Source organism: Barbatula barbatula (genome assembly GCF_947034865.1).
Source record: "Barbatula barbatula genome assembly, chromosome: 9".
NCBI lineage: Eukaryota > Metazoa > Chordata > Actinopteri > Cypriniformes > Nemacheilidae > Barbatula > Barbatula barbatula.
In genome coordinates, this window is record NC_136772.1 from 12,200,790 (window position 1) to 12,228,763 (window position 27,974).

At 38.7% G+C, this 27,974-nt stretch overlaps 1 protein-coding gene across 4 annotated transcripts; it reads left to right on the forward strand.

Moving 5' to 3' along the window:
- Nucleotides 1–27,956, forward strand: LOC306898493 (uncharacterized protein). 4 transcript variants are annotated; one of them, XM_079464004.1, is made up of 27 exons: nt 6–97; nt 12,872–13,001; nt 13,176–13,343; nt 13,860–13,997; nt 14,584–14,732; nt 15,079–15,422; nt 15,767–15,911; nt 16,108–16,211; nt 16,302–16,491; nt 16,596–16,727; nt 16,818–16,961; nt 17,430–17,568; nt 17,646–17,799; nt 17,871–18,007; nt 18,138–18,249; nt 18,456–18,519; nt 18,965–19,171; nt 19,289–19,434; nt 19,529–19,647; nt 19,773–19,897; nt 20,684–20,781; nt 21,996–22,132; nt 22,824–22,948; nt 26,460–26,605; nt 26,841–26,943; nt 27,165–27,301; nt 27,523–27,956. In XM_079464004.1, exons 9-27 carry the CDS (start codon nt 16,441–16,443, stop codon nt 27,638–27,640), a joined length of 2,394 nt encoding a protein of 797 aa, XP_079320130.1. In that variant the 5' UTR covers nt 6–97; nt 12,872–13,001; nt 13,176–13,343; nt 13,860–13,997; nt 14,584–14,732; nt 15,079–15,422; nt 15,767–15,911; nt 16,108–16,211; nt 16,302–16,440; the 3' UTR covers nt 27,641–27,956. The 4 variants fall into 4 exon arrangements, with proteins under 4 accessions (XP_079320127.1, XP_079320130.1, XP_079320128.1 ...); XM_079464001.1 differs by lacking the exons at nt 15,079–15,422; nt 15,767–15,911 and having other exon boundaries at nt 1–97; XM_079464002.1 differs by lacking the exons at nt 14,584–14,732; nt 15,079–15,422 and having other exon boundaries at nt 15,767–15,849.
- Nucleotides 27,957–27,974: the final 18 nt, after the last annotated feature.

The window sequence follows — 27,974 nt, forward strand, 5'->3', positions numbered from 1 at the left end:
GCTCCACCCCTTGTTAGAAACCGAAATTAGAAGTTAGAAGTGCTCGCTCGCTCCTGCAATTGAATTGTTTAACATTGCGTGATATCTCCTGACAAAGGTAAACTATTACATTTTAAATCACTTTATCTAGAAATAAAAACTTTGTTTAGCTTATGGAGGTCCTATACCAAATGCTAACGTTAGATTAATAAAAGCTGAACAACTTTATTGCTCATTGTTGGTACATGCTAATCCAGTTACTAATGTTATCAAATGTACAACATTATTTCAAAGTGTTATAAAAAAGCTAAATAATATATTTCCGCTCAGTCTTCGTTTTCTTATTCTTATTTCAAAGTTTAATCTCGCTCGTTAGGACATGTTGGCTTTTTTTGCTGTGGTTCAATAGTTTGCTTCCTTCTGCTTCATTATTATGGCCATCTGCAGTAAGAGCCCGTGAGCAGACATATTTAGGTTAAGTTACAAGCACTCAACAGAATTATATGTTTTAGATCAGAAAATCGAGCATGAAAATGTTTCAGGACTATTGTAAAGTAAAGCTGGCCTAAGTTTAGCGAAATGAAATAAAAGTTGCATTATTTAGTCATGACAGGACGCCAGTTGGAAGGACTGGTTTTGGGGAAAAGTACGACGTATCTTGTGTGTTATTTGAGCGCTCTGCTAACAATTTATTATTAAGTCAGTGAGTGAAGTATACCAAAAACTATTTATTTTACAATTACTGTCTGGCATGCTTTATTTCTAAAGTACTGCCCTAAAGTGGTAAAATAGTTATTACATTTCGCCTTATCTTGTTATATAAGCCGAACCATATTGTTTTTGGTTTAATGTAGGTATGACGACATTGCAACCACTCGCGTCGAACATTCTGTCTCAACAATGTGTTCCAAACTGCGTAGTACTGAAATGTGCGCGTCTTTTAATATCTACTTCTGGCCGCCTGGTGGGAGTGTTTTTCCTGAATACGATGGTAACTACATCGAGTGCAAACCCCTAAAGCTTTCAACCGATCGGCGGGCTTCATCTAAGCTTTGATCACTGATGAAAGATATGTGGAAATAAATACAAAGCTTCTATCTTGGTACTGACGAAATTTCATCGAAATCCAAAGAGGAGAAAGTATTTTACTAAATCGCGGAAATTGGGTAGTGACATTTGTACTAAAGGCGTCGTTCTAAAAAAACATCCCCTGTATTTAATCATTAGCATTTTCGATCACATGACTTCTATTGTAGTTAATGTTTACTATTTTAATATATTTCCCGTTATTATAAATATCATAACTTTCGCAATCATCAACTGATTTTCACAATTCAGGTGTCGTTGTAAAGGGAAATTCCAGCTCTGTCTAGAAATGTGAGCCATTTTGAGTTTAGGGGTGTTTGGAAATTTTGTTAACATACCTATTTAATGTACCCAAATATAATGTTTATCAGGATCACGTCGACGTTTCTAAAAGTAATGTAAATGCACAAACGTTTTAGTATAATTTAAGGTAAAGGAGCATATAAAGAGGGTTTAATGTACGAGGCTGAATCCAGCTTCTTTCGCAGTTTCTTATTGACGCTTTCCGTTCCACCTTAAAACGCGAAGCATCCGCTTTTCCAGTTTCTTATTCATGCATTAGGGACCATCTCGCGTTTCTCTTCTTTTATGTTTTTAAAATAAAAACTTTTTGTGTGTGTGTGGGCGTGTGTGTCTGTTGGCGTGCCTGCGTGCGTTTGTCTGTGTGTGTCTGTGGCCGTGTGTGTGTGTGTCTGTGTGTCTGTGGGCGTGTCTGTATGTGCGTGCGTGCGTGCATGCGTGTGTTTGTCTATACTGTTTTTTTTCTTTCTTTGCTCCTGAAAGCACAACACGTTGCTTATCTATGTGTGCACAATTGGAAAATAAAGCTTTTTCAAAAAATTCTGATCCATTGCTCTTATACAATTTATTATACTCTTGTTGGTCTTAGCCAGTGCGTTACACACATTATATTACTGCTATGTAGTTGCATGTATATAGATTTATGTAAACTTTGTCACTTGTTGTATGTACAGAAAATTCGTTTTTGTACAAGTATGTCTTTGACGCCCAACGCTCTAACCATTAGGCCACAGCTGACCCCAAAGTAATATCAAAGTAATATAGAGAATGGTAGGGGGAGTGGGTGACGGAGGTTCACGTTCATCTCAAGGGGCATTCAGCATGTCATGACTTAAGACAGCAAGCAGCAGCCCATCCTCTGTGCACTCTCTCTCACACACGCACACGCACGCACACACGCACACACGCACATACAGACACGCCCACAGACACACACAGACAAACGCATGCAGGCACAGACACACACAGACACACCAACAGACACACACACACGCCCACACACACACAAAAAGTTTTTATTTTAAAAACATAAAAGAAGTGAAACACGAGATGGTCCCTAATGCATGAATAAGAAACTGGAAAAGCAGATGCTTCGCGTTTTTAAGGTGGAACGGAAAGTGTCAATAAGAAACTGCGAATAAGAAGCTGGATTCAGCCTCGTGTTTAATGGTATAACCGTTTGGAAACGAGGCTGAATCCAGCTTCTTATTCGCAGTTTCTTATTGACGCTATCCGTTCCACCTTAAAAACGCGAAGCATCCGCTTTTCCAGTTTCTTATTCACGCGTAGCTTAGGGATCATCTCGCGTTTCTCTTCTTTTACGTTTTTAAAATAAAAACGTGTGTGTGTGCGTGCGTGCGTGCGTGCGTGCGCGCGTGCGTGAGTGTGTGAGTGCACAGATGATGGGATGCTGCTTGCTGTCTAAGTCATGACATGCTGAATGCCCCTTGAGATGAACCTGAACTTCACGTGGAACCTCCATCACCCACTCCCCTTACCATTCTCTATATTACTTTGATAGAACAGTTTTTTAGGCAGCCTATCTCCACAAAGAATATTAATCATATCCAAAAGTACCTACAAGTTTGAAAGTGCAATATTCTAGTGAAGAGCACGCAATACGGTTTATGCATAATTAAGTAAATGATGTGTATATTTGTAAAAAGCATAGTATACACCGTTTTTTAATACTTTGCATATCTATAATTAACTGTCCCTCTTACCTCTTATGTAAATTAATTATTTTCATCATTGATGTATTTTATTTTTATTTTATATATTTATTTTTTCCATTTCCTGTGTTTGTCTATACTGTATTTTTTCATTCTGAGCTCCTGAAACCACAACACGTTGCATGTCTGTGTGTGCACAATTGGAAAATAAAGCTTATTCTAATTTTTTTCTGATCCACTGCTCTTATACAATTTATTATACTCTTGTTGGTCTAAGCCATTGCGTATATTACTGCTATGCAGTTACATGTATATAGATTTATGTAAACTTGTTTGAAAATGTGTTTTTGTACAAGCATGTCTTTGATGGTGCTTTAAAAGTTCCACAGCTAGGTAATACCTTGTCTTGATGTCTACCGTCAAAACAGTTTTACTCTAGCATTATGGGGTTATTGGGACATTATGAGGTGCTACATCTTGAGAACCTTTAAGGATGCGTTAAAAGTTCCACATAAGGGCTATACCCAGTATCCTTGACTACCACCTAGCCAAAAAGCAGACAATTTTACTGTAGCATTTTGGAGTTATTGACCCCTGAAGTTGGCATATTTCACAGTACTCTTCAATGGGCCGTTGCACCTATGGGACATTTTGAGGTGCTACATCTCGAGAACCTTTAAGGATGCGTTAAAAGTTCTACATATAGGTTATACCCAGTATCATTGACTACCACCTGGCCAAAAAGCAGACAATTTTACTGTAGCATTTTGGAGTTATTGACCCCTGAAGTTGGCATATTTCACAGTACTCTTCAAAGCACCTATGGGACATTTTGAGGTGCTACATCTCGAGAACCTTTAAGGGTGCGTTAAAAGTTCTACATATAGGTTATACCCAGTATCCTTGATTACCCCCTGGCCAAAAAGCAGACAATTTTACTGTAGCATTTTGGAGTTATTGACCCCTGAAGTTGGCATATTTCACAGTACTCTTCAATCGGCAAATGCACCTATGGGACATTTTGAGGTACTACATCTCGAGAACCTTTAAGGATGCGTTAAAAGTGCTACATATAGGTTATACCCAGTATCCTTGACTACCCCCTGGCCAAAAAGCAGACAATTTTACTGTAGCATTTTGGAGTTATTGACCCCTGAAGTTGGCATATTTCACAGTATTCTTCAATGCACCTATGGGACATTTTGAGGTGCTACATCTCAAGAACCTTTAAGGATGCGTTAAAAGTTCCACATAAGGGTTATACCCAGTATCCTTGACTACCACCTGGCCAAAAAACAGACAATTTTACTGTAGCATTTTGGAGTTATTGACCCCTGAAGTTGGCATATTTCACAGTACTCTTCAATCGGCAAATGCACCTATGGGACATTTTGAGGTACTACATCTCAAGAACCTTTAAGGATGCGTTAAAAGTTCTACATATAGGTTATACCCAGTATCCTTGACTACCACCTAGCCAAAAAAAAGACATGTTTACTGTAGCATTTTTAGGTTATGGACCCGTGAATCTCACGTTTGGCATATCTCACAAAACGGTACAATGGCGGTTGCACTTTTAGCACATTTTGGGGTGCCATATCTCAACTGTCTTTGAGGATAAATGTTAAATGTTCCAGAGCTGTGTTATACCATGTCTATTTGTCTACCAACATGCCAGAAAGCAGACTTAGTTTTAGCGTTCAATGTGCAGGGGATAAGGTGATATTTGTCAATGCCCAAGGTGCTGAAATGGCTATTAAGAATTAGAATGCCTTAAAAATACAATATCAATTACATTTATTCTGGTAATATCATTATTCACAAATAAAGTTTCTCAGCCAGATATTGTCCTATCCTAACAACCATACATTAATTCAAGGCGCAATTTGTAAAACAAGACATTTACCCATTAGACTGGTAATGTTGTCCAGGGTCACAATTAAGTTCTTAAACACTACAGTCTTTATTTCTAAATATTTAAAAAGGTGGTAGAATACTCTTTAAGCATCTAAATCACATTGATTCCCTTTTTTTATATTAACATAAGTGACTTAACAGTAGGTTTAACAACGCGGCCCCTTTAAGAACTGCAGCCCTAAGCAGGTCTAATGTGCTTACTATTTTCATAACTCTTTGTATTCATTTAATACTTCAGAATACAAAATGTGCTTTCTGGCATAATCTTGCCTGTTTTGTTCATTCAAGGACGAAAGAGAAGTTAATACTGGTCCGCTGTCTGAAAGATTCTGACGCAGCCTACCAGACGGAACTGCTACCCACAGCCAGAAACTGTCAACATACTGGACGTATCAATGCAACCATTTTTCAATCTCGCCTTAATAGTTTAAAGACCTTTATATGAATAAATGCGTGATTACATTAAAATGTATGTAGTTGGCAGACGCTTTTTTCCAAAGTGTCTTAACTTGCTTTATCCTATGCATATACATAGGTATGTGCAATCCCAACTATAGTGTGACTGTAATTGCGTTGGTAAAATAGTACAATTAAACTGACTACAAAAAAACTTAAACGTATGCCTACCTGGACTAAAATGTTTGACAGCTAGGACCCCATCGCAAGATGTCTAAGGATGTTTACAGGTAAGCGAATTAATTTCTGCATACATTTGTTTATGTATTGAAAATATAGGCTCTCTTTATACATGGTGTGTGGCTTAACGTTAGTAGGCCTACTATTGTTTTATTGGCAGTACTTGTTTACAATGATCTATCAACATTTTATAATATTCTTGCGTGCAAACATTCATTTAGTTTTGTTGTTGCAGGTTCAATGTGTTTGGAAAGGAATGTGTTAAGATTGTTTAATAGATGACTGTGGGTGTTTTTGTTTGGGGGCACACAGTTTTTAATGCAGTCTTAACCTGCATTGTAACTATGTTCATTGTTAACAGATACGGTATGTGTCTGTGAGTGAGGAAAACATTTTCACAGAATTAGCAGAACTCCGGTCTAATGGACAGTCTTTCAGTACTTCTTCAATACTTCTTATCAAGACACAGGTGTCTGGGGACAGCTATGTTGTTCTCTAGCTATTCCTAACAATTTCAAGAACAGAAAGAGACTTCACAAGATCTCTTCAATAAAAGTAAATTAATCTCTCCCCCTTTCTGTTTTTAGTTAGGTTTGTCAACACATCTATCTCGATGCATTACCTCACATTTAAACTTCGTTGCAATTTAAAATTTAAGTACGGACATAACCGAGTAGAACACTGATATTCCTTAAATATGCTTGAGAGTAGTCAATGTATTGTGCAATATGAAGTAATTTATTAGTTTTTTTACATAATAAGGCTGAGCATTCCAGTTCAGTGGAATCCGTTTCTTCTAAAACTCTATATTGTGTCTGCAAGCTACCAAACACCTTGGACAAACCATATGCTCAGTGTGACAGGTGTAAAGATTGGTTTCACCCAAAGTGTGTAGGATACAAGAGCATTGAAGACATAAAAGTGATTTCACCATGACTGTGTCCTGACTGCTCCACAAAAAAGACAAGTTTACCATTACAGGGGGACAAAACTTAACTTTAGGAATCTTGATTCACCATAGTCTGGTGACATTGAAAAGGAAGGGGGGGGGAGGAGGATGAACAAAAGCATACATCTTGTACAGAAGGAGATTAACAGGCTCAGCAGTGCCCCCCTGAATTACAATTACAGCTGTCAAAAGATGAGTGGAATGGAATAAAACCATGCAAAAGACAAGGATATAGAATCCTTAAAGCTGGCTGGACAGACATGCTTTCAGAAAAACTCTGTCAAATTAGCAACTGTGTTCTGGCATTTTCGTATAATAAAGCTATTCAGTATCAGTCAAGAAAGAAATTGTGTCCATTCTGGCAAGGAAAGGCCAGTTGAAAATTTCCCGGTTGTGCACAGTTGAGGAACCTGCCAAAGATGCAGACTGTGTCCTGGTTAAGGTGGAAGTGTCTGGCCAAACAGATCATTCTACAGGCTTCACATTTCGAAGACGCACTAGTAAAAGTGAAAGGAAGACATAAAAGGGAAAATTTGCCAGTTCATTTCCATCGAAAACAGACAAAATATATATATTTTTTACATTTACATGATCGTAAAAGAATAACTAATTATGTTCATGTCTTTTCATTTTGTGAAGATGAAAATACCCAGAAAGAACTGGAAGACTGAAGAGTGCCTACAATGCAGGAATGATCATTATGAGCAAAACAGCTTAATTAGCTCTCCTCATGATTACATAATACAAGGGTAATGTATCTTCGAAAAGTTTACCTTTAATGTTTAATATGTAATATCCACTGAAAAATGTCTGAAGAACAGTACAGAAATTGTTGAAAAAGTTCTTACTTACTGTTGAAAGGATGCAGAATAAATTTTCAAACCTTAGTAATGCGTGGTGATTCATATAAACTGATACAGCTTAAGAAAAGTAAAAATAAAACAAATCAGCATAAAATATATTGCACCTTAAGAACAGCTGCAGCACTGAAAAAGAAAACTAAACCTATACAACAATGTTTCATTGGTTTCATAGGCTCACTAAATAATGTTTAAGTGACCCAGTACACAGCAAATTTCTAAAAGTTCAGCTAACTCCTTTTTAAAATTAATAAGTCACTTTCTCGATTTAGGTCAGACACTGTACCAGTTTTGATCTACACTGAAGTCCTCTCTGTAGCCAAACATTTACATAATGGATCTTGTAACCTTGCAGTTTAGCGGATTAAATTGTAATATTACCGTTTAGTTGAAAGTTATGAACAGCAAAAAATACTAAGACAGCATCAACACTTAAGTATTTTCCATTTCTCAAACTTTTACCTCGGGATGCTCATCATGAGGTGAATAGTGATCACGCCAGCGTCCCACAAAGACTTCAGATGATTAAACACATGGGGACAGATAATGTCAAGGCATGCAACAAAGAAAATTTAAAAAAGGCATATTACAAATAAACTTTATTTATCAATGTAATTTATGTCCTGTATTATTTATGAAGCACTTTCTTAATAATTCTTATTTTGATTATTTATAATGGCAAGCATATGCAATCAAATAAATGGAAACACTTTACAATGAGGTTCAATTTGTTAACAATGCATTAACAGACAAACTAACAATGAAAACAATCTACAACTTCTATTAACACAAGTGGTTCTCTTGCTACTGGTTTAATTGAGGACTCAAATTCTCCATTTCTACCGTGAAAACAAAATAAGATATCGAAATCTAACATTAGCTTGACACAAAGCAAAAGCAAAAGCAAAAGCAAAAGCAAAAGCAAAAGCAAAAGCAAAGCCTGTGCAACAGATGTAATGGCATTTTACTGACACAAAATACCAACAAATAAAACACTATACCTCGTTGGCTGCATGCTGCGAGAAAGGGAAATGGTCTTTGAATCTTCCTTACGAATGTTCAAGTCCTTTGTGACGAAGATTTAAGCCTTTTTCTGAGCATAATGTCCGTGCTTACCACTTGCCTGTGTAACAACAGCACGAAGTATAAGAGAAGTAGAGATCAGCACACCTCTCCTCCCGTATCAGCTGTAACCACTAATTGAATGAACCATGTCCAGTCCTTCAAATTAAGGGGAGTGTCCATCAATCATAGGTGACCTATTCATCACACTTGCATGAACTATAAAACTCTGAATAAGACTCGAAGTTCGTATTTGCGGCTTAACCCAATCCTTCAAAATATAGGTACTGCAATTTATAATAAAATAAATATATTAATATAAATATAATATAAATATTAGCCATAGTCCAATAATTATATTGGAATGTAAAAAGTATGTTTTTATGTGCAGTAGGATAGTATAAAATTAAAAATAATGATAACATCATTAATGACTCATAATATAAACAGAATTATTTTGGATAATGATGAGTTTTTTAAACCTTTTTGTGATATAATTTGCAGCACCTTGGACAGCGACAGAATCATCCCTGCCTTTGTATTAACCATTGACATTGGCCTGTTGAAGAGTACTGTGAAATATGCCAACTTCAGTACCTCAAAATGTCCCATAGGTGCATTTGCCGATTGAAGAGTACTGAAATATGCCAACTTCAGGGGTCAATAACTCCAAAATGCTACAGTAAAATTGTCTGCTTTTTGGCTAGGTGGTAGTCAAGGATACTGGGTATAACCTATATGTAGCACTTTTAACGCATCCTTAAAGGTTCTCGAGATGTAGTACCTCAAAATGTCCCATAGGTGCATTTGCCGATTGAAGAGTACTGTGAAATATGCCAACTTCAGGGGTCAATAACTCCAAAATGCTACAGTAAAATTGTCTGCTTTTTGGCCAGGGGGTAGTCAAGGATACTGGGTATAACCTATATGTAGAACTTTTAACGCATCCTTAAAGGTTCTCGAGATGTAGCACCTCAAAATGTCCCATAGGTGCATTTGCCGATTGAAGAGTACTGTGAAATATGCCAACTTCAGGGGTCAATAACTCCAAAATGCAACAGTAAAATTGTCTGCTTTTTGGCCAGGTGGTAGTCAAGGATACTGGGTATAACCCTTATGTGGAACTTTTAACGCATCCTTAAAGGTTCTTGAGATGTAGTACCTCAAAATGTCCCATAGGTGCATTTGCCGATTGAAGAGTACTGTGAAATATGCCAACTTCAGGGGTCAATAACTCCAAAATGCTACAGTAAAATTGTCTGCTTTTTGGCCAGGGGGTAGTCAATGATACAGGGTATAACCCTTACGTGGAACTTTTAACGCATCCTTAAAGGTTCTTGAGATGTAGCACCTCAAAATGTCCCATAGGTGCATTGAAGAGTACTGTGAAATATGCCAACTTCAGGGGTCAATAACTCCAAAATGCTACAGTAAAATTGTCTGTTTTTTGGCCAGGTGGTAGTCAAGGATACTGGGTATAACCCTTATGTGGAACTTTTAACGCATCCTTAAAGGTTCTCGAGATGTAGCACCTCAAAATGTCCCATAGGTGCAACGGCCCATTGAAGAGTACTGTGAAATATGCCAACTTCAGGGGTCAATAACTCCAAAATGCTACAGTAAAATTGTCTGCTTTTTGGCCAGGGGGTAGTCAAGGATACTGGGTATAACCTATATGTAGAACTTTTAACGCATCCTTAAAGGTTCTTGAGATGTAGTACCTCAAAATGTCCCATAGGTGCATTTGCCGATTGAAGAGTACTGTGAAATATGCCAACTTCAGGGGTCAATAACTCCAAAATGCTACAGTAAAATTGTCTGTTTTTTGGCCAGGTGGTAGTCAAGGATACTGGGTATAACCCTTATGTGGAACTTTTAACGCATCCTTAAAGGTTCTTGAGATGTAGAACCTCAAAATGTCCCATAGGTGCATTTGCCGAATGAAGAGTACTGTGAAATATGCCAACTTCAGGGGTCAATAACTCCAAAATGCTACAGTAAAATTGTCTGCTTTTTGGCCAGGGGGTAGTCAAGGATACTGGGTATAACCCTTATGTGGAACTTTTAACGCATCCTTAAAGGTTCTTGAGATGTAGCACCTCAAAATGTCCCATAGGTGCATTGAAGAATACTGTGAAATATGCCAACTTCAGGGGTCAATAACTCCAAAATGCTACAGTAAAATTGTCTGCTTTTTGGCCAGGGGGTAGTCAATGATACTGGGTATAACCCTTATGTGGAACTTTTAACGCATCCTTAAAGGTTCTTGAGATGTAGCACCTCAAAATGTCCCATAGGTGCATTGAAGAGTACTGTGAAATATGCCAACTTCAGGGGTCAATAACTCCAAAATGCTACAGTAAAATTGTCTGTTTTTTGGCCAGGTGGTAGTCAAGGATACTGGGTATAACCCTTATGTGGAACTTTTAACGCATCCTTAAAGGTTCTCGAGATGTAGCACCTCAAAATGTCCCATAGGTGCAACGGCCCATTGAAGAGTACTGTGAAATATGCCAACTTCAGGGGTCAATAACTCCAAAATGCTACAGTAAAATTGTCTGCTTTTTGGCCAGGGGGTAGTCAAGGATACTGGGTATAACCTATATGTAGAACTTTTAACGCATCCTTAAAGGTTCTTGAGATGTAGTACCTCAAAATGTCCCATAGGTGCATTTGCCGATTGAAGAGTACTGTGAAATATGCCAACTTCAGGGGTCAATAACTCCAAAATGCTACAGTAAAATTTTCTGTTTTTTGGCCAGGTGGTAGTCAAGGATACTGGGTATAACCCTTATGTGGAACTTTTAACGCATCCTTAAAGGTTCTTGAGATGTAGAACCTCAAAATGTCCCATAGGTGCATTTGCCGATTGAAGAGTACTGTGAAATATGCCAACTTCAGGGGTCAATAACTCCAAAATGCTACAGTAAAATTGTCTGCTTTTTGGCCAGGGGGTAGTCAAGGATACTGGGTATAACCCTTATGTGGAACTTTTAACGCATCCTTAAAGGTTCTTGAGATGTAGCACCTCAAAATGTCCCATAGGTGCATTGAAGAGTACTGTGAAATATGCCAACTTCAGGGGTCAATAACTCCAAAATGCTACAGTAAAATTGTCTGCTTTTTGGCCAGGGGGTAGTCAATGATACTGGGTATAACCTATATGTAGAACTTTTAACGCATCCTTAAAGGTTCTCGAGATGTAGCACCTCAAAATGTCCCATAGGTGCAACGGCCCATTGAAGAGTACTGTGAAATATGCCAACTTCAGGGGTCAATAACTCCAAAATGCTACAGTAAAATTGTCTGCTTTTTGGCTAGGTGGTAGTCAAGGATACTGGGTATAGCCCTTATGTGGAACTTTTAACGCATCCTTAAAGGTTCTCGAGATGTAGCACCTCATAATGTCCCAATAACCCCATAATGCTAGAGTAAAACTGTTTTGACGGTAGACATCAAGACAAGGTATTACCTAGCTGTGGAACTTTTAACGCACCATCAAAGACATGCTTGTACAAAAACACATTTTCAAACAAGTTTACATAAATCTATATACATGTAACTGCATAGCAGTAATATACGCAATGGCTTAGACCAACAAGAGTATAATAAATTGTATAAGAGCAGTGGATCAGAAAAAAATTAGAATAAGCTTTATTTTCCAATTGTGCACACACAGACATGCAACGTGTTGTGGTTTCAGGAGCTCAGAATGAAAAAATACAGTATAGACAAACACAGGAAATGGAAAAAATAAATATATAAAATAAAAATAAAATACATCAATGATGAAAATAATTAATTTACATAAGAGGTAAGAGGGACAGTTAATTATAGATATGCAAAGTATTAAAAAACGGTGTATACTATGCTTTTTACAAATATACACATCATTTACTTAATTATGCATAAACCGTATTGCATGCTCTTCACTAGAATATTGCACTTTCAAACTTGTAGGTACTTTTGGATATGATTAATATTCTTTGTGGAGATAGGCTGCCTAAAAAACTGTTCTATCAAAGTAATATAGAGAATGGTAAGGGGAGTGGGTGATGGAGGTTCCACGTGAAGTTCAGGTTCATCTCAAGGGGCATTCAGCATGTCATGACTTAGACAGCAAGCAGCATCCCATCATCGGTGCACTCACACACTCACGCACACGCGCACGCGCGCACGCACGCACGCACGCACGCACGTTTTTATTTTAAAAACGTAAAAGAAGAGAAACGCGAGATGATCCCTAAGCTACGCGTGAATAAGAAACTGGAAAAGCGGATGCTTCGCGTTTTTAAGGTGGAACGGATAGCGTCAATAAGAAACTGCGAATAAGAAGCTGGATTCAGCCTCGTCGTTTGGAAACCTTTCACGACAACAAGCTTCTAAAAAATCTCAATTGTGTATTTCAGATGGAGAAAATATACAAAATACTGGAGAAATTCAGATTGGAAGGATTCTACAAAAGATTCCTTGACTTTGGGATTCAAAACGAACAGGATTTTATTGACAGTGTCAATGACAAGACCTTAAAAGACCTAGGTATGAGTTTTATAAAAGTTATGTTAGTGATGCATTATACTTCAAGTCAAGATGGTGTGAACACCACTTGATTCATCGAGGATAACCATAAACTGCAGTTCCCAAGGGTGTACCTCTCTCACATGTTTCCATGAAAATGAGCACCTGCTAATCTCGACTGTTTTTTCATCTAAGGTTTATCACAGGCAGAGATGGCTCGGTATCAAAACATGATCGCTTACTTGCAGAGAATTGGCAGTACACATACTCCAGAAATGCAACAAATGCCTGTGATGAAATCGCTTAATACATTTAATATATTCTACCGATTTCCAAAATGTGCTGACAGGCAAGAGATCACAGGTAAAGCCTTATTAACCTCACACTTCACCAACAATACAAAATGAAAATTCCTCACTATAGGGTCAGCTTCTATATACTCTTCTAGTAATATATAATATTCAATGGATTTGATAATTTCCATTATTTGAATAATTGATAATCTATAAAAATACATTTGCCCTACTTTTTGCCTTGTCCTACTTTTAAATGTTGCAAAAATAGAGATTCCATCAACTATACAAATAAAGAGCCAAATAACATAGCCTGGAATAGATATATTGATGACATTACATTTGTCTTTTTCTTAAAGTCATACCAACCTGCTTTGTTGCGTTTAAAACTGACCAAATGAATGGGAATATCACCCTAGAGATAATCATTCTAATTATTTATGATTATTCTTTATATATAACATATTATTATAATTTATTATTTGTTTGTCGTGATAAACATTTAATTGGCTACGCAACACAGTATAATGGAAGGTCCTCACCTGCTTTAAACTATATCATAATTTACTTTTAACTGCATTTACAGGTCTAGATCCCTCAAATAACACCGTGGATGACGTGATGCTTCGAATTTGCCACGAAAATAACGTTGACAGGCACACGTCTGTATGCCTTTACACTGCTGACGGTATGCCTTTGACTGATGATCCCTTTTTCAACACATGTAAGTACACTCAAGTTTGTGATGATCAAACACAATTGTCCAATAAGACACAGAATTTCATTTAAAATACCTATACTAACACCGTGGGAGTGTATCGAGCACAGAAATACTGTCATACATCTAACTTGTTTTTGACATGTTGACCAATGTCAAGCATGAGAAGCCAGCAGGCTTTACATCGTAAAGAAGTCAGAAGGCTTGAAAAACCCCACCTTTAATTTAAAAAATGAATAAAGAATTGTACTTTATATGAAGGCGGCACACCAAAGCTCTTAAAATATAAAAATGTATTCATTAAAAGGCTTGAATTAATTTAACAGGCCTGTGTGCTCAAAACGTCATGTGCCATGTGAAAGTTTTTTATATTCATTTTGTTATAAATATTAGTTTTCAATTTTTTGTGGAGCTTTGGTGTGTGACTTTATATACGTTGAATTAGCACCTGCCAATACTGAAAAGGTTTTTGAGTTTATTTTTGTTTTCCCTTTATTTAATGAAATGTTGTAGAGCATACCATTCCATGATCTATTCTACCTGGTTTTGTTACTTTAATTTCACTGCACGCTTTATATCTTTGTTATTGAAGGGTCTTTGATAGACAGACATATTGAGAGTGGAAGTGAACTGTATGGCATATTTACACCAAAAGAAAACTTAATAGAGTTACAGAAGAGAGAAATGACCGAAATCAAAAATGAAGGACCGGATGTCATCCGCTGTCACATAATGCTAAAGGTACTGATGTATAACCAATGTAATCAGATGGTGCATATACAGACGTGCTCAAATTTGTTTGTACCCCTCCACAAAAAACGAAGAATGCACAATTTCCTCTGAAAAACTTGAAACTGACAAAAATAATTGGCCTCCACCATTGTTTATTCCATATTTAATAGAAATCAGACTTCGCTTTTTTTATTCAACATAATACTGTAAATAATAAAACAAATGATGGGACCCCTAACATTTAGAGGCAATCACTGCAGGCTAGTGTTTTCTGTAGCTCTCAGTGAGACTTCTGCACCTGTTAACAGGTAGTTTGGACCAACTCTTCCTGAGCAAACTGCTCCATCTGTTTCAGGTTTGATGGGGGCCTTCTCCAGACTGCAAGTTCCAGCTCTTTCCATAGATGTTTGATAGGATTCAGATCAGTACTCATAGAAGGCCACTTCAGAATAGTCCAATGACTTGTTCTTATCCATTCTTGGGTGATTTCTAGCTGTGTTTTTGGTCATTATTCTGTTGGATGACCCATGACCTGCGGCTGAGACAGATGCTTTCTGACACCGGGCAGTACATTTTGCTCCAGAATGCCTTGATAGTCTTGAGATTTCATTGTGCCCTGCACAGTTTCAAGGCACCCTGTGCCAGATGCAGCAAAGCAGCCCAAAAACATAACCGAGCCTCCTCCATGTTTCACTTTAGGTATGGTGTTCACTTCTTCGAAAGATTGATTTATTTTCATGTGTGAACACAGAGCTGATGTGACTTGCCAAAAAGTTCCAGTTATTTCTTTTTACATTTTTGGCAGACGCTTTTATCCAAAGTGACTTGCATTACATTATCCTATATATTTATACATAGATTAGGTATGTGCAGTCCCCTGGGATTCAACCCACAACCTTGCGTTGTTAATGCAATGCTCTCACCACTGAGCTACAGGAAGCTGAGTTTTGACTCATCTGTCCAAAGGACATTCTCCAAAAGGATTGTGGCATGTCAATATGGATTTGAGCAAATTCCAGTCTAGTTTTGTTTTTCTTTCAAAGGTGGAATCCTCCTGGGTCTTCCATGGAGCCCACTTTTGCTCAAAAAGCGACAGATGGTGCGATCAGAAACTGATCAAATGCATGCAAGTATACATGATACAATTCATCACTCTTCAGGAGGAATGAAGCATTATTTCAATGAGCTGTAAGGGTACCAACAAATTTGAGCATGTCTATGTCTTTTTGGGTTTATGCTGTAAAGAGTGTTTTTTTTAATTAAAGACCCTTTGTTTCAGTTGATTAAAATAAATATATGATTAATCTTTTTACATCTATATTTATAAATATTAGAGGAAAGTGTCTTGTCAATGTTTTCTCTTTCCCCTATACTTGTTAAATAGGGAGACTTTGAAATCAGAGTTGACTTGGAACATGATACGTTGAAAGAGTTGAAGTGGCGGCTTTCTCTGGAAAGTGGGATACCAGTGTCAGTTCTTCACTGCAGGTCACTTATGAATTTCATTTTTACTATTTATACAGCACTATAACTAATAAAGAAATATAATGCTTTTAAAAAACTTCTTTCTTTACACAGAAATTCGTCAAATCTTTTCACAAAACTGAGTTCCTTTGAAATCACTGAAGATTCGGTTCTACAGTTCTCATTATCATCATTTGATGATGTAAAACCAGATTTTAGTCTCCTCTTCCATAATGATGTCAAACCCTCAGTGATGCAAACACAGAAAGGCCTGAGTGTTTTTCTGTCAACGCTGTATGCCATTGTATGTTTAATCCAATGTCATATATATTATTCCCAATATATATATTTTTTTTCCATATTTATTATTAGCAGTTGTAATGTTTTTATTGTTTTCCTGGGTTTTAGAAAGAAAATCACTATGGAGAAAAATTCAAGAAAGTGATTGCATGCATTCGGAAATTGAGTGGATGCAATGCTTTGGCTCAGAGTTTGTTCCAATTGATTTGTTTGAATGCACATATAACTAGAAACCAAAAGGTATTTATTATATACATTTTAAAATTATGCTTATTAATTGTGAATCACTAGTATTTAAGCCAGTCATCATTAATCGTAACTTCATTTCAGATCGCTGTTGTTGAGGGTCTGTACTTTCTCTTCAGAGAGTTGTTACCAGATCTAAATGATACATCGGGACCAAAGACAATTGAGGATTCTGATGTTTTTGAATATGCAAACATCTGCTGGGCTTACTTGATCCATCAAGGACAGGTACATTTTTGTGCGCATATGTTTCTTGACACAACCTTTAAATTCACAATTAGATCACATAAGATCACATTAGATTTTTAAAGCATTCAACAAAGGACCTTAAAGTAGTATTACAGATGATTCTGAAAAGAACAACTAAATATTACGACAATAATGTGCAACATATTTTATTAAACTATCCTTTATTGATAGATCGATTTTGCAGGGAATATATCTGTGATGAGCAAGGCGGGACCTAGAGCCGTGAGGGAACGGGCCGCGGCCCGCTGCGCGTTCACCGGTCTATCATCTGAGAGATACAAGACCGGTGCACGTGCAGCTGATGCTCATTATCACTCGGGTCATCGGCCTCGCCGTTCCCTCTCGTCCCGCCTGCTCGTACCAATAGGTTATTATAATAATAAAATGTAGAAAGTCCAAATTTGGTCATGGCAAACTAATTCAATGCTATTCCATTTTTCTAAACAGAACGAGAATGCTGATATGGAGAACTTTGCTACAGTTTCTCTGTGGGCATATCCTACAGGCTGTCGAATGCGTGAGCCTGTGAGAATTCCAGGGTTTCCTGAGGTTTTGGAGAGGTCATACGTACTGGAACAAATCAGCGGTAAGTCAGATGTTTGTTTATACCTTTATTGAGACATCACTGCATCCGTAATGCTAAACAAGAATGATCTTTTGTAGAGGAGAAGCGAATTCCAAACTGTAGCGAGAGCAACCTACAGTTGTCGTCCATCCAAAGAGCAACAGATGTTGAGAAGATTTTGCTAAGTCAGCCAATGTCAGTCGGAAAGTTCCCATTGTGGATCTGCTGTCACAGTGCTCCAAAAAGTTTCAAGTAGGCCAAATTGAATTTTGAAAAACATTCAGACTAACATTCAGTATTTTCTAAAACAAACATTATTATAGCTTTCAGGTTGAACAAAAGAAACCGTTCATGGAAATGTATGAGGATGCCAAACAGTTTGACCATTTGATTGTGACCCCACCCCTGCAACTGCTTGCAATGGGAACTATGGGAACCCGACTGGTGTTTCTCCGAGAGGGTACAGTAGAGTATTTTAAATGTTGAAGGCGAATCTGTTTGAAACCCTGAGTTTTCATTGTTTTTACAGTGCAAATTTGATGAACAGGTACTGGAATTACATTCTCATCCAATGTTATTTACATTTACAGATAATCTCGGACTTTATTTTTGCAGAGATAAGGGAGATCCAAAAAAGATTTCTGTTTACGACTGTCTATCTGGAAAAATGGTAACTGAAAATGTGGATAATCTGGCTCGCATGTAAGTGTGTGAATGTTTGTGTGCATATATATATATATATAAGTAATTCAATAAAAAAGAAGCTATTTACTCAAAGTAACCTCCAATTCCTTTTGACTTGATCAATTTGTAATCATTCTGGAACGTTTTTATAACTATTTACAGTATGTCATTTTTTTCTTTATTATTTACTCTCTCACGTTCTATGCCTTATTCATTCCATTCAGCCTTAATGATGTCAGAAGGGACAACACCTTCAAACTCACTAAAACCCCCAAAGAGGCGATTGTGGTAAGTTTTGTAAGAATTTGTATTTGTTGTTCTAATTTGTTCCTAGTTACAGTATATGTTCTAGTGACTAGACTATCTAAAATCAAATAAAATTGCCTAGCTGCAGCAAATGTTGCAATTGTTATTTAAACTGTATTGCGAAAAAATACTATAATTTTATTTCATTTGATAGGACAACTTGATAAGTCTGATAAATAGGCATTTACTCACACTTTAAATAATCTATTTTTGACTGTGATTTATGAGTAGTCTATGTTTGGGACATCCAATTAAACGATTTTACTTAAAATATATACATTTGAAATTAATATTCAGCATTTTGGATTCTGGAACATTTGAATTATTTAATGTGAACTACTAATGCATTATTATTTGTCCAGGTGAAAGTATGCTCAAAAGTTGACAAAGGTATGGTTTCATTTTTGTTAATGAACATTTTTTACAGGTCCTCTTTGATTCTAGTTCTTCAATGACAGAAGAATGTTACGACACTGCCAGTCAGATGAAGCGCATCGACGCTGTCAAGCAAATCTTTGACAGTTTTTCTAACAGAAGCATGGCATATGATTTACCACATGTCATATGCCTTGTGAAATTTAACACGAATGTGAAAACTATCCTTGATTTCACCGAAAATCTGGAAACCTTCAAGGTTTTCTAACTATCTTATATCACAATACAAATAATTACAATTAAAGATTTTTTTTTATTTAAATAACTTACTAAAGTACCAGATATTTGCTGCATATTTAATGTATTTTCTGTGTAGGAGAAAGTGCATGGTATTGAAGCTTCAGGGTGCACAGTGTTGTATGATGCATTACTCCATGGCATCTCAGAACTTGAAAAAGTCAAGCAAAGGTTTCCAGCTTGCAGATGTCGCATCCTGTGTTTGACAGATGGCAATGATTACAGGTAGGTGTGCTTTCCTTGTATTTAATGTATACCTAAACAGGTCTCATTTCAAGTGATACAATTATAACTATAAATATTATTGTCTTATCCACAGATCTCATAGTAACCCAGTTTCTGTTACCAATCAATTGATGGACAAGAAGATCGTGGTTGATGCTGTTCTTCTTGGCAAGGCAGATAACACTGTTTTGCATGGCATCAGCTATGTAACAGGTAATGTGGTAACTCTTTATCCTCACTAATGATGTTGACACTTACTGTCCAGTTCTGAATTTATATTTCTACCTGTGATTATATTAAAGTAGTCATAGGAGCATTGTCGCCTGTCTTGACTTTAGGTGGTTACTGTTTTAAGCCTGAGACTGCAAAAGCTGCACTTAAGCTTTTGGAGATGGAAACCGTTTTGTCCATGGAGATGAGGGCAGAGAGAACAGATGTACCAGTCTCTTCCATAAAAACCACGGTATGAATAAATACATGTTACTAAACTTAACAGATGTTGATGTATTTTCCAAGAAAGTCTGTAATTTTATACAATCACTGGTAGGGATGTGTATGGAGAACCAGAACTCTTTTGGGCCTGTGCATTATTGGGTCAAAACCAGAGTATCGACTAGCTTCAGGACTGTTATTGATATTTGTATTGTTTTATTTCTGTGTATTCGGTTGTTAATGGCGAATTTGAGGCTGCCGCTGCTTGTCATTTTCCATCCCTGAATAACGGCCGAAGTTTGATCGACGTATGTGTGATGCTATGCAGTAGTGCAATAGGGTAGCAACACTAGTAATATAACGAAACATTTACAAACAAAACGCCCATCTACTTGTGTTGTATTTACGGTCTCATGGCTCCAACTGCAACTCCCCTGCCTCAGACTGAAGCAAAGGTCTATGGGGACACCACATCGGGATTAAATGTAAATCTTTTGGTCGAATGAACTGAATAAGCGCACACATTGACATATGAACACGATCGTAGATGACAGAAAAACACACAGAGAGCAGCGGTTTTCATTTCAGAATGAGTTTACGTTAACGCTGAACACTGCGAGTGTGTTAGTCTGTAATGAGAAAATGCTGTGCCCGTGTGACTGGTTTTGTGGTCCAAGGTCACATTTTATGTTTTCAAATATATACAGTACCATGATACTATAATTATGAAAATGAAAACATATAAAATGTAATTTCACGCACAGCAATTATTCAAAATGAGTCTCGGTTCGATTGGCTTTGTGTTTATTTTCAACAGAAGGACTTGACAATCATTTTCGCCAAACATGGCTATGATCTAGAACCGAAGAAGAAGCTACCTCCACAAATCACCCATAAAGTGAACAGGACCGAGAGGTACAGTATTATTATGCATACTTTAACATGAGAAAAAAGTCACACACAGTAAAGATGTGATTTTGGACATCTGATGAGAAGAAATATAACTGATAAAAAAATGATCACTTATATCAACTGTCAACATGTTTTATCACCAGAATAAAAAATGTTTTCTTTCTAACACAAAATTGTACAAGTCCCATTTTGAACCCATCAGTTGAGTTCATTTAACTTGCTAGCATACAAAATCCATTCACTTAAAAATGTCAATGCAATAAACTTAAAATTTAGTTTTAAGAATGTTTATTTTACAGAAAGAAATAGTTTTCTGTGAAGTCATCTTTTAGGTCCTTCATGTGTGCTTTGGTAAACATGGCCACTGTTGCAACTTTCCGTTGCAAATCAAATGACTGACATGGAGCTTGTCCAGAATTCCATCAGCCCTTTCTTCCTTTCTGTTATACAACTAGGGATGTCAATTTGGACAAATTCCCATAATCGATCTTCATTTAAATTAACGATCAATTAATCGATTACTCTTTGACATTAATACTGCAAAATGCCTCTGCAGTGGAATATAGGCATGAGGGCACGCAAATGCTATGCAAAACGCCAGCTTCCTCACCTGAATAAAAAGGTTTCTAAGTTTAAATAAAAGCCTAGTAGCATTGTAAAAAAAATTAATCTGTGTGATTGGTAATATAATCATATATAAAATTCTGTATTTAATAACTAACATATGGACCAATGTACAACATGGCGCCCCAGATGTGCACTCTGGCAATTGCTTATGAGCAAATTCAATAGTACAATAGACGTTTGAATGTCGTTTCTTACTTAAAAACCGAAAGTAAACCGCTTTTCCTCCCGCATGGTCTGCATTAGGTAAAAAATTATCTAATAAAATATTTCTAATTCACATTTTTTGTCCAGGTTTTTCTCATGTGGCAAGCATCCGTGTAATAAGCGGTATAATGTACAAGCAGCCGGCTGTGGATAGCCATTGTGGTTTTCCATGATTCTGCTTTAGGTGTTTTGTGCATGAGCCACACACGTGCATGACCTTGAACTCGACCATCCTTAAGTTATTTCCAGTAAACTGATATGGCCAATAAATCGATTCTCGATTAATCATTAACATCCCTAGTTATAACATCATTAAGTGCCTCGATTGTGTACTGTAATGTATTGGCCTTTGTAGACTTTATATTAATAATATATTTCTATATTAGTGTACTTAAAAAGAAGATAAAGGAAAGCAGAACAGGACTCTTCATGGAGAAACAAAGACGGATTTTAGAAGAACTGAAGAGTCTTCATTGTGATCCCCATCCGTACTGTACCGTGTATCCCTCTGAAACAGACTTCAGTAAGTTAAATAATGCAGACTAGTTTTCATGAACAAATTGTGCCAATATTCACTTTCAGGCTGTCTAAAATGTACTTGTATTTTATGTTTTTATGTCTCTGGGTGGATGGATGCTTGTTGCAAATTATCTTTACAAACCCGGCAACCAGTTTTCAGATCGGCCATTCACTAAAGGACTGTTAAAGAGTCAATCATGAAATTTCAGCTGTCAGAAGAACAAACTAAAATAAAAAAATCTGCCATTTACTCACCCTCAGGTTGTTTCAAACCTGTATAAATGTATTTTTTCCAATGAACACAAAGAAATATATTGGGAAGAATGTCAGCGATTTTCAGTTCTGGGACATCATCCACTACCATAGTAGGAAAAAACTTTGCTTTGTTCTGTTCTGTTTAACACAAAATGAGATATATTGAAGAATTTAGGAAAACAAATAGTTCTCGGCATCTTTGACTACCATTTAATTCTTCCTACGATGGTAGTCAATGATGTCCCGGAACTAAAAAGGACTCGCATTCTAAATATCTTTCTTTGTGTTCTTCGGAACGAAGTAATTTATACGAAGTAGGTATGAAATTACATGAGCATGAGTAAATGATGACAGAATTTTCATTTTTGGATGAACTGTCCCTTTAAATGATCGCAATGCAATAGAAATTTGTTGTCTTCAATATCTAACATTTATTTCAGCATTCTGGAGGATTATCATGAAAGGACCACCAGAGACCCCCTATGAGAAAGGGGTTTTCGAGCTGTACTGTGAGTTTGGTCCTGATTATCCAGTGAAAACACCTCTTGTGCGATTCTTCACTCCCGTATCCTTATCACTTGGAGTCACTGTATTTTTATGAACAAATTCCTGTTTTTGTATTAATTATCCAATCGCTTTAATTAAAGGGAGATTTATAAATATATCGGGCGGCAGTCGGAGGAGAGTGCCTCGACAGCCCGATCCCTGGACACGGAAGCTAGCTCTAGGGACGTGGAACGTCACCTCGCTGGCGGGGAAGGAGCCTGAGATGGTGCGTGAGGTTGAGAGGTTCCGACTAGAGATAGTCGGGATCACCTCTACGCATGGCTTGGGCTCTGGAACCACACTCCTCGAGAGAGGATGGACACTTCATCACTCTGGAGTTGCCCATGGGGAGAGGCGGCGGGCTGGTGTGGGTCTGCTTACAGCCCCCCAGCTCTCCCGCCATGTGTTGGATTTTACCCCGGTGAACGAGAGGGTAGTTTCCCTGCGCCTACGGGTCGGGGTTAGGTCTCTCACTGTTGTTTGTGCCTACGGGCCGAACGGCAGTGCAGAGTACCCGACCTTCTTGGAGTCTCTGGGAGGGGTGCTGGATAGTACTCCGACTGGGGACTCCGTCGTCCTACTGGGGGACTTACACGCCCATGTCGGCAACGACAGTGACACCTGGAGGTGCGTGATTGGGAGGAATGGCCCCCCTGATCTGAACCCGAGCGGTGTTCAGGTATTGGACTTCTGTGCTAGTCACAGTTTGTCTATAACGAACACCATGTTCAAGCATAAGGGTGTCCATCAGGACACCCTAGGCCGCAGGTCGATGATCGACTTTGTGGTTGTTTCACCTGACCTGCGACCATATGTTTTGGACACTCGGGTTAAGAGAGGGGCGGAGCTGTCAACTGATCACCACCTGGTGGTGAGTTGGATCCGATGGCAGGAGAGGAAGCTGGACAGACTCGGCAGACCCAAACGTACTGTAAGGGTCTGCTGGGAACGCCTGGCCGAGTCTCCTGTCAGAGAGATCTTTAACTCCCACCTCGAGCAGAGCTTCAACCAGATCCCGAGGGAGGCTGGAGACATTGAGTCCGAGTGGACCATGTTCTCCGCCTCCATTGTCGAAGCGGCCACTCGGAGCTGTGGCCGTAAGGTCTCCGGTGCCTGTCGAGGCGGGAATCCCCGAACCCGGTGGTGGACACCGGAAGTAAGGGAAACCGTCAAGCTGAAGAAGGAGTCTTATCGGGCCTGGTTGGCTTGTGGGACTCCTGAGGCAGCTGACAGGTACCGGCAGGCCAAGCGGACTGCTGCCCGGGTGGTTGTGGAGGCAAAAACTCGGGCCTGGGAGGAGTTTGGTGAGGCCATGGAGAAGGACTATCGACTGGCCTCGAAGAGATTCTGGCAAACCGTCCGGCGCCTCAGGAGAGGGAAACAGTGCCCTACCAACGCTGTTTACAGTGGAGGTGGGAGGCTGTTGACCTCAACTGGGGATGTCGTCGGACGGTGGAAGGAGTACTTCGAGGATCTCCTCAATCCCACCGTCACGTCCTCCATTGAGGAAGCAGAGGTTGAGGGCTCAGAGGTGGACTCGTCCATCACCCAAGCCGAAGTCACTGAGGTAGTCAAGAAACTCATCAGTGGCAAGGCACCGGGGGTGGATGAGATTCGCCCTGAGTACCTCAAGTCTCTGGATGTTGTGGGGCTGTCTTGGCTGACACGCCTCTGCAGCATCGCGTGGTGGTCGGGGACAGTGCCTCTGGGATGGCAGACTGGAGTGGTGGTCCCTCTTTTTAAGAAGGGGGACCGAAGGGTGTGTTCCAACTACAGGGGATCACACTTCTCAGCCTTCCCAGGAAAGTCTATGCCAGGGTACTGGAGAGGAGAATACGGCCGATAGTAGAACCTCGGATTCAGGAGGAACAGTGTGGTTTGGAACGCTGGACCAGCTCTACACCCTCTACAGGGTGCTGGAGGGTTCATGGGAGTTTGCTCAACCAATCCACATGTGTTTTGTGGATTTGGAGAAGGCATTCGACTGTGTCCCTCGTGGCATCCTGTGTAGGGTGCTTCGGGAGTATGGGGTCTGTGGTCCTTTACTAAGGGCTGTCAGGTCCCTGTACGGCCGAAGCAGGAGCTTGGTTCGCATTGCCGGCAGTAAGTCGGACTTGTTCCCAGTGCATGTCGGACTCCGGCAGGGCTGCCCTTTGTCACCGGTTCTGTTCGTAATTTTTATGGACAGAATTTCTAGGCGCAGCCAGGGGCCGGAGGGTGTCAGGTTTGGGGACCACACAATCTCGTCTCTGCTATTTGCGGATGATGTTGTCGTGTTGGCCCCTTCAAACCAGGACCTTCAGCATGCACTGGGACGGTTTACATCAGAGTGTGAAGCGGCTGGAATGAAAATCAGTACCTCCAAATCCGAGGCCACGGTCCTCAGTCGGAAAAGGGTGGCTTGCCCACTTCAGGTTGGTGGAGAGTTCCTTCCTCAAGTGGAGGAGTTTAAGTATCTCGGGGTCTTGTTCACGAGTGAGGGAAGGATGGAACGGGAGATTGACAGACGGATCGGTGCAGCTTCTGCAGTAATGCGGTCGATGTACCGGTCCGTCGTGGTGAAGAAAGAGCTGAGCCGCAAGGCGAAGCTCTCAATTTACCGGTCAATCTACGTTCCTACTCTCACCTATGGTCATGAGCTTTGGGTCATGACCGAAAGGATAAGATCCCGGATACAGGCGACGGAAATGAGCTTCCTCCGCAGGGTGGCTGGGCGATCCCTTAGAGATAGGGTGAGAAGCTCGGTCACCCGGGAGGAGCTCGGAGTAGAGCCGCTGCTCCTCCACATCGAGAGGGGTCAGCTGAGGTGGCTTGGGCATCTGTTACGGATGCCTACTGGACGCCTTCCCCGGAAGGTGTTCCGGGCCCGTTCGACCGGGAGGAGACCCCGGGGAAGACCTAGGACACGCTGGTGGGACTATGTCTCCCGGCTGGCCTGGGAACGCCTCTGTGTCCCCCCGGAAGAGCTGGAGGAAGTGTGTAGGGTGAGGGATGTCTGGGCATCTCTGCTTAGACTTCTGCACCCGCGACCCGGCCCCGGATAAGCGGTAGAAAATGGATGGATGGATTTATAAATATTTAATCAAACATTCAAGAGTAAATGAAGTATTAGATTTGAAAATTCACGTGCGTTTAGTATGATGATGCATGTAAAATGAAACGTTTGACATAAGGTAAACTACTCACGAAGACTCTCATAGAGTCTGTAGATGTGAATTCATTAGGCTATCAAAACACTCGATTCTGTTTTATGTTAACATTTGGTTTTATTTTTGACAAATACTAATATTCTGGTAAGATGACAGTTGATCATAGATAGCTTTGCCAGCAGTCTCTCAAAGGGCAACCTTTAAACAGTTAAAGGACTGTTATAGAAACAAATGAAGTAAAAGAATAGTTATAAAAAACATTCATGAAAGAAAGAATGCTAAATAAGTGTATAAAATATGTATCGATAAAAATATGAATGGATTGTACTATTGATTACAGTATCTAATTGTGCAGCATATAAATCCTTCACTGAAATGTAGATCTACCATTGCAACATCAACAATGTTGGAAGGATTTGCCACCACATTTTCGATCGAAACTACTCATCTGATGTTACTATGAGAGAGATCCTGGATGCTGTGTATGGACTTCTGATACTCCCAGAGGCTGAAGATCCATTGGACAGGTTAATTTTTTATTTAAGCTTGTTTAAAACATTTATTAACAACACGTTTTTTGGTGTGGAGATAATGTGGGTTTATATATTTGTTAACTATTTACTGTATTTTAACTGCACCCTTTTACCATAGTGCAGAAACATAAAATCTTGTGTAAAATGGAAAATGGTTACTATAGTAACTTATAATATTATATAACTTATAATATTTGATTTTTTTGTTCACGGTCTATATTTTATCTAGTGTTCTGGCAGAAGAATTCCAGACCAACAAACAAGGCTTTGATCAAGCGGCCAAAGATGAGACAGAGAAAAGCGCATGTCAGTCTGTTGAATCCATTGAAATGGTAATTTATTCACTTTTAAAATCAATGTTTTGAAATCAGACACTATGTGAATAATAAAATATACCAAAATGTGAATTTGGTAATAAAATGTAACACAAATTTGTTTATGTATAAGTCCTAATAGTGAATACATTTAATTTGTAGAATTACCTTTAAAATAATTTCCAATTCAAAGTCACATCATTAGATTCGTCTACTTTGTGTGTGTGTGTATGTTTCAGAAATACGTAGGAGAAAGCAGTGAGCCGGTACCTCCTCAACTGTTATGTACATTGTCAAAACAGATGTTTGTTGATCCAGTGAAAAGCAAATATGGGACTGTGTATGAGCGAAAAGCCATTGAGGAATGGCTAAAGACGTAAGTATTTATGAACAGTATTTACCTGTAAGAGAGTTGGCTTGCAGATGATTATGAATAGTGTCAATATAAAGGTTTTATGGTGAAAAGGCTGTTTTTAGCAGCTTTTCTATTTTAATTAACATATCAGCTGTTTATATTATTTATAGTGTTTATAATATTATGTGTATCTTGAGCTGTATATAGCAGAGAGATAATATCAGAATATCCCGTTGTTGCAGGAACCAGGTCGATCCATTCACGGGGAAGCCTCTTAGTTCCAGTGATCTAAAGCCAGATACAAACATAAAAAGGTCTGTTCGGCAGTTTCGTAGTGCCCAGATAGAGGAAACTGAATAAGAAATGTTGTAAAAATGCCACATTGAAGATTATTGTAGATTTACAGTAATGAAAAAGAGATAAACACGTTTTGTGGCTCTGAAAGTTTTGATATTATTGAAATAATCCGTTCAAATAAAATGCATACGTAAGATTACAAATATATTTCTTGATATGGTGACTATATTACAAAAGAATGTGCATTTTTATCTGATAGTACTGTTACAGCTCCTATGGATGATCTAGTGTTCTTAAATTAGGTCTACGTTTGAAATTGTTAGATCAAGGATGCTATTGGTTTAAAATGTAATAAAATTGTTAATGTTTGGCTTGCTTTAAGTTTCTTGCGGAGTCT

What these genes read in the sequence shown, in the direction of transcription:
- LOC306898493 (XM_079464001.1), top strand. Translation starts at nt 12,872, where the DNA reads ATGGAGAAAATATACAAAATACTGGAGAAATTCAGATTGGAAGGATTC. An exon ending in AAAATCTGGAAACCTTCAAG is followed by an intron (nt 19,172 to 19,288) that starts GTTTTCTAACTA and finishes TTTTCTGTGTAG; the next exon opens with GAGAAAGTGCATGGTATTGA. An exon ending in TGGCATCAGCTATGTAACAG is followed by an intron (nt 19,648 to 19,772) that starts GTAATGTGGTAA and finishes TCTTGACTTTAG; the next exon opens with GTGGTTACTGTTTTAAGCCT.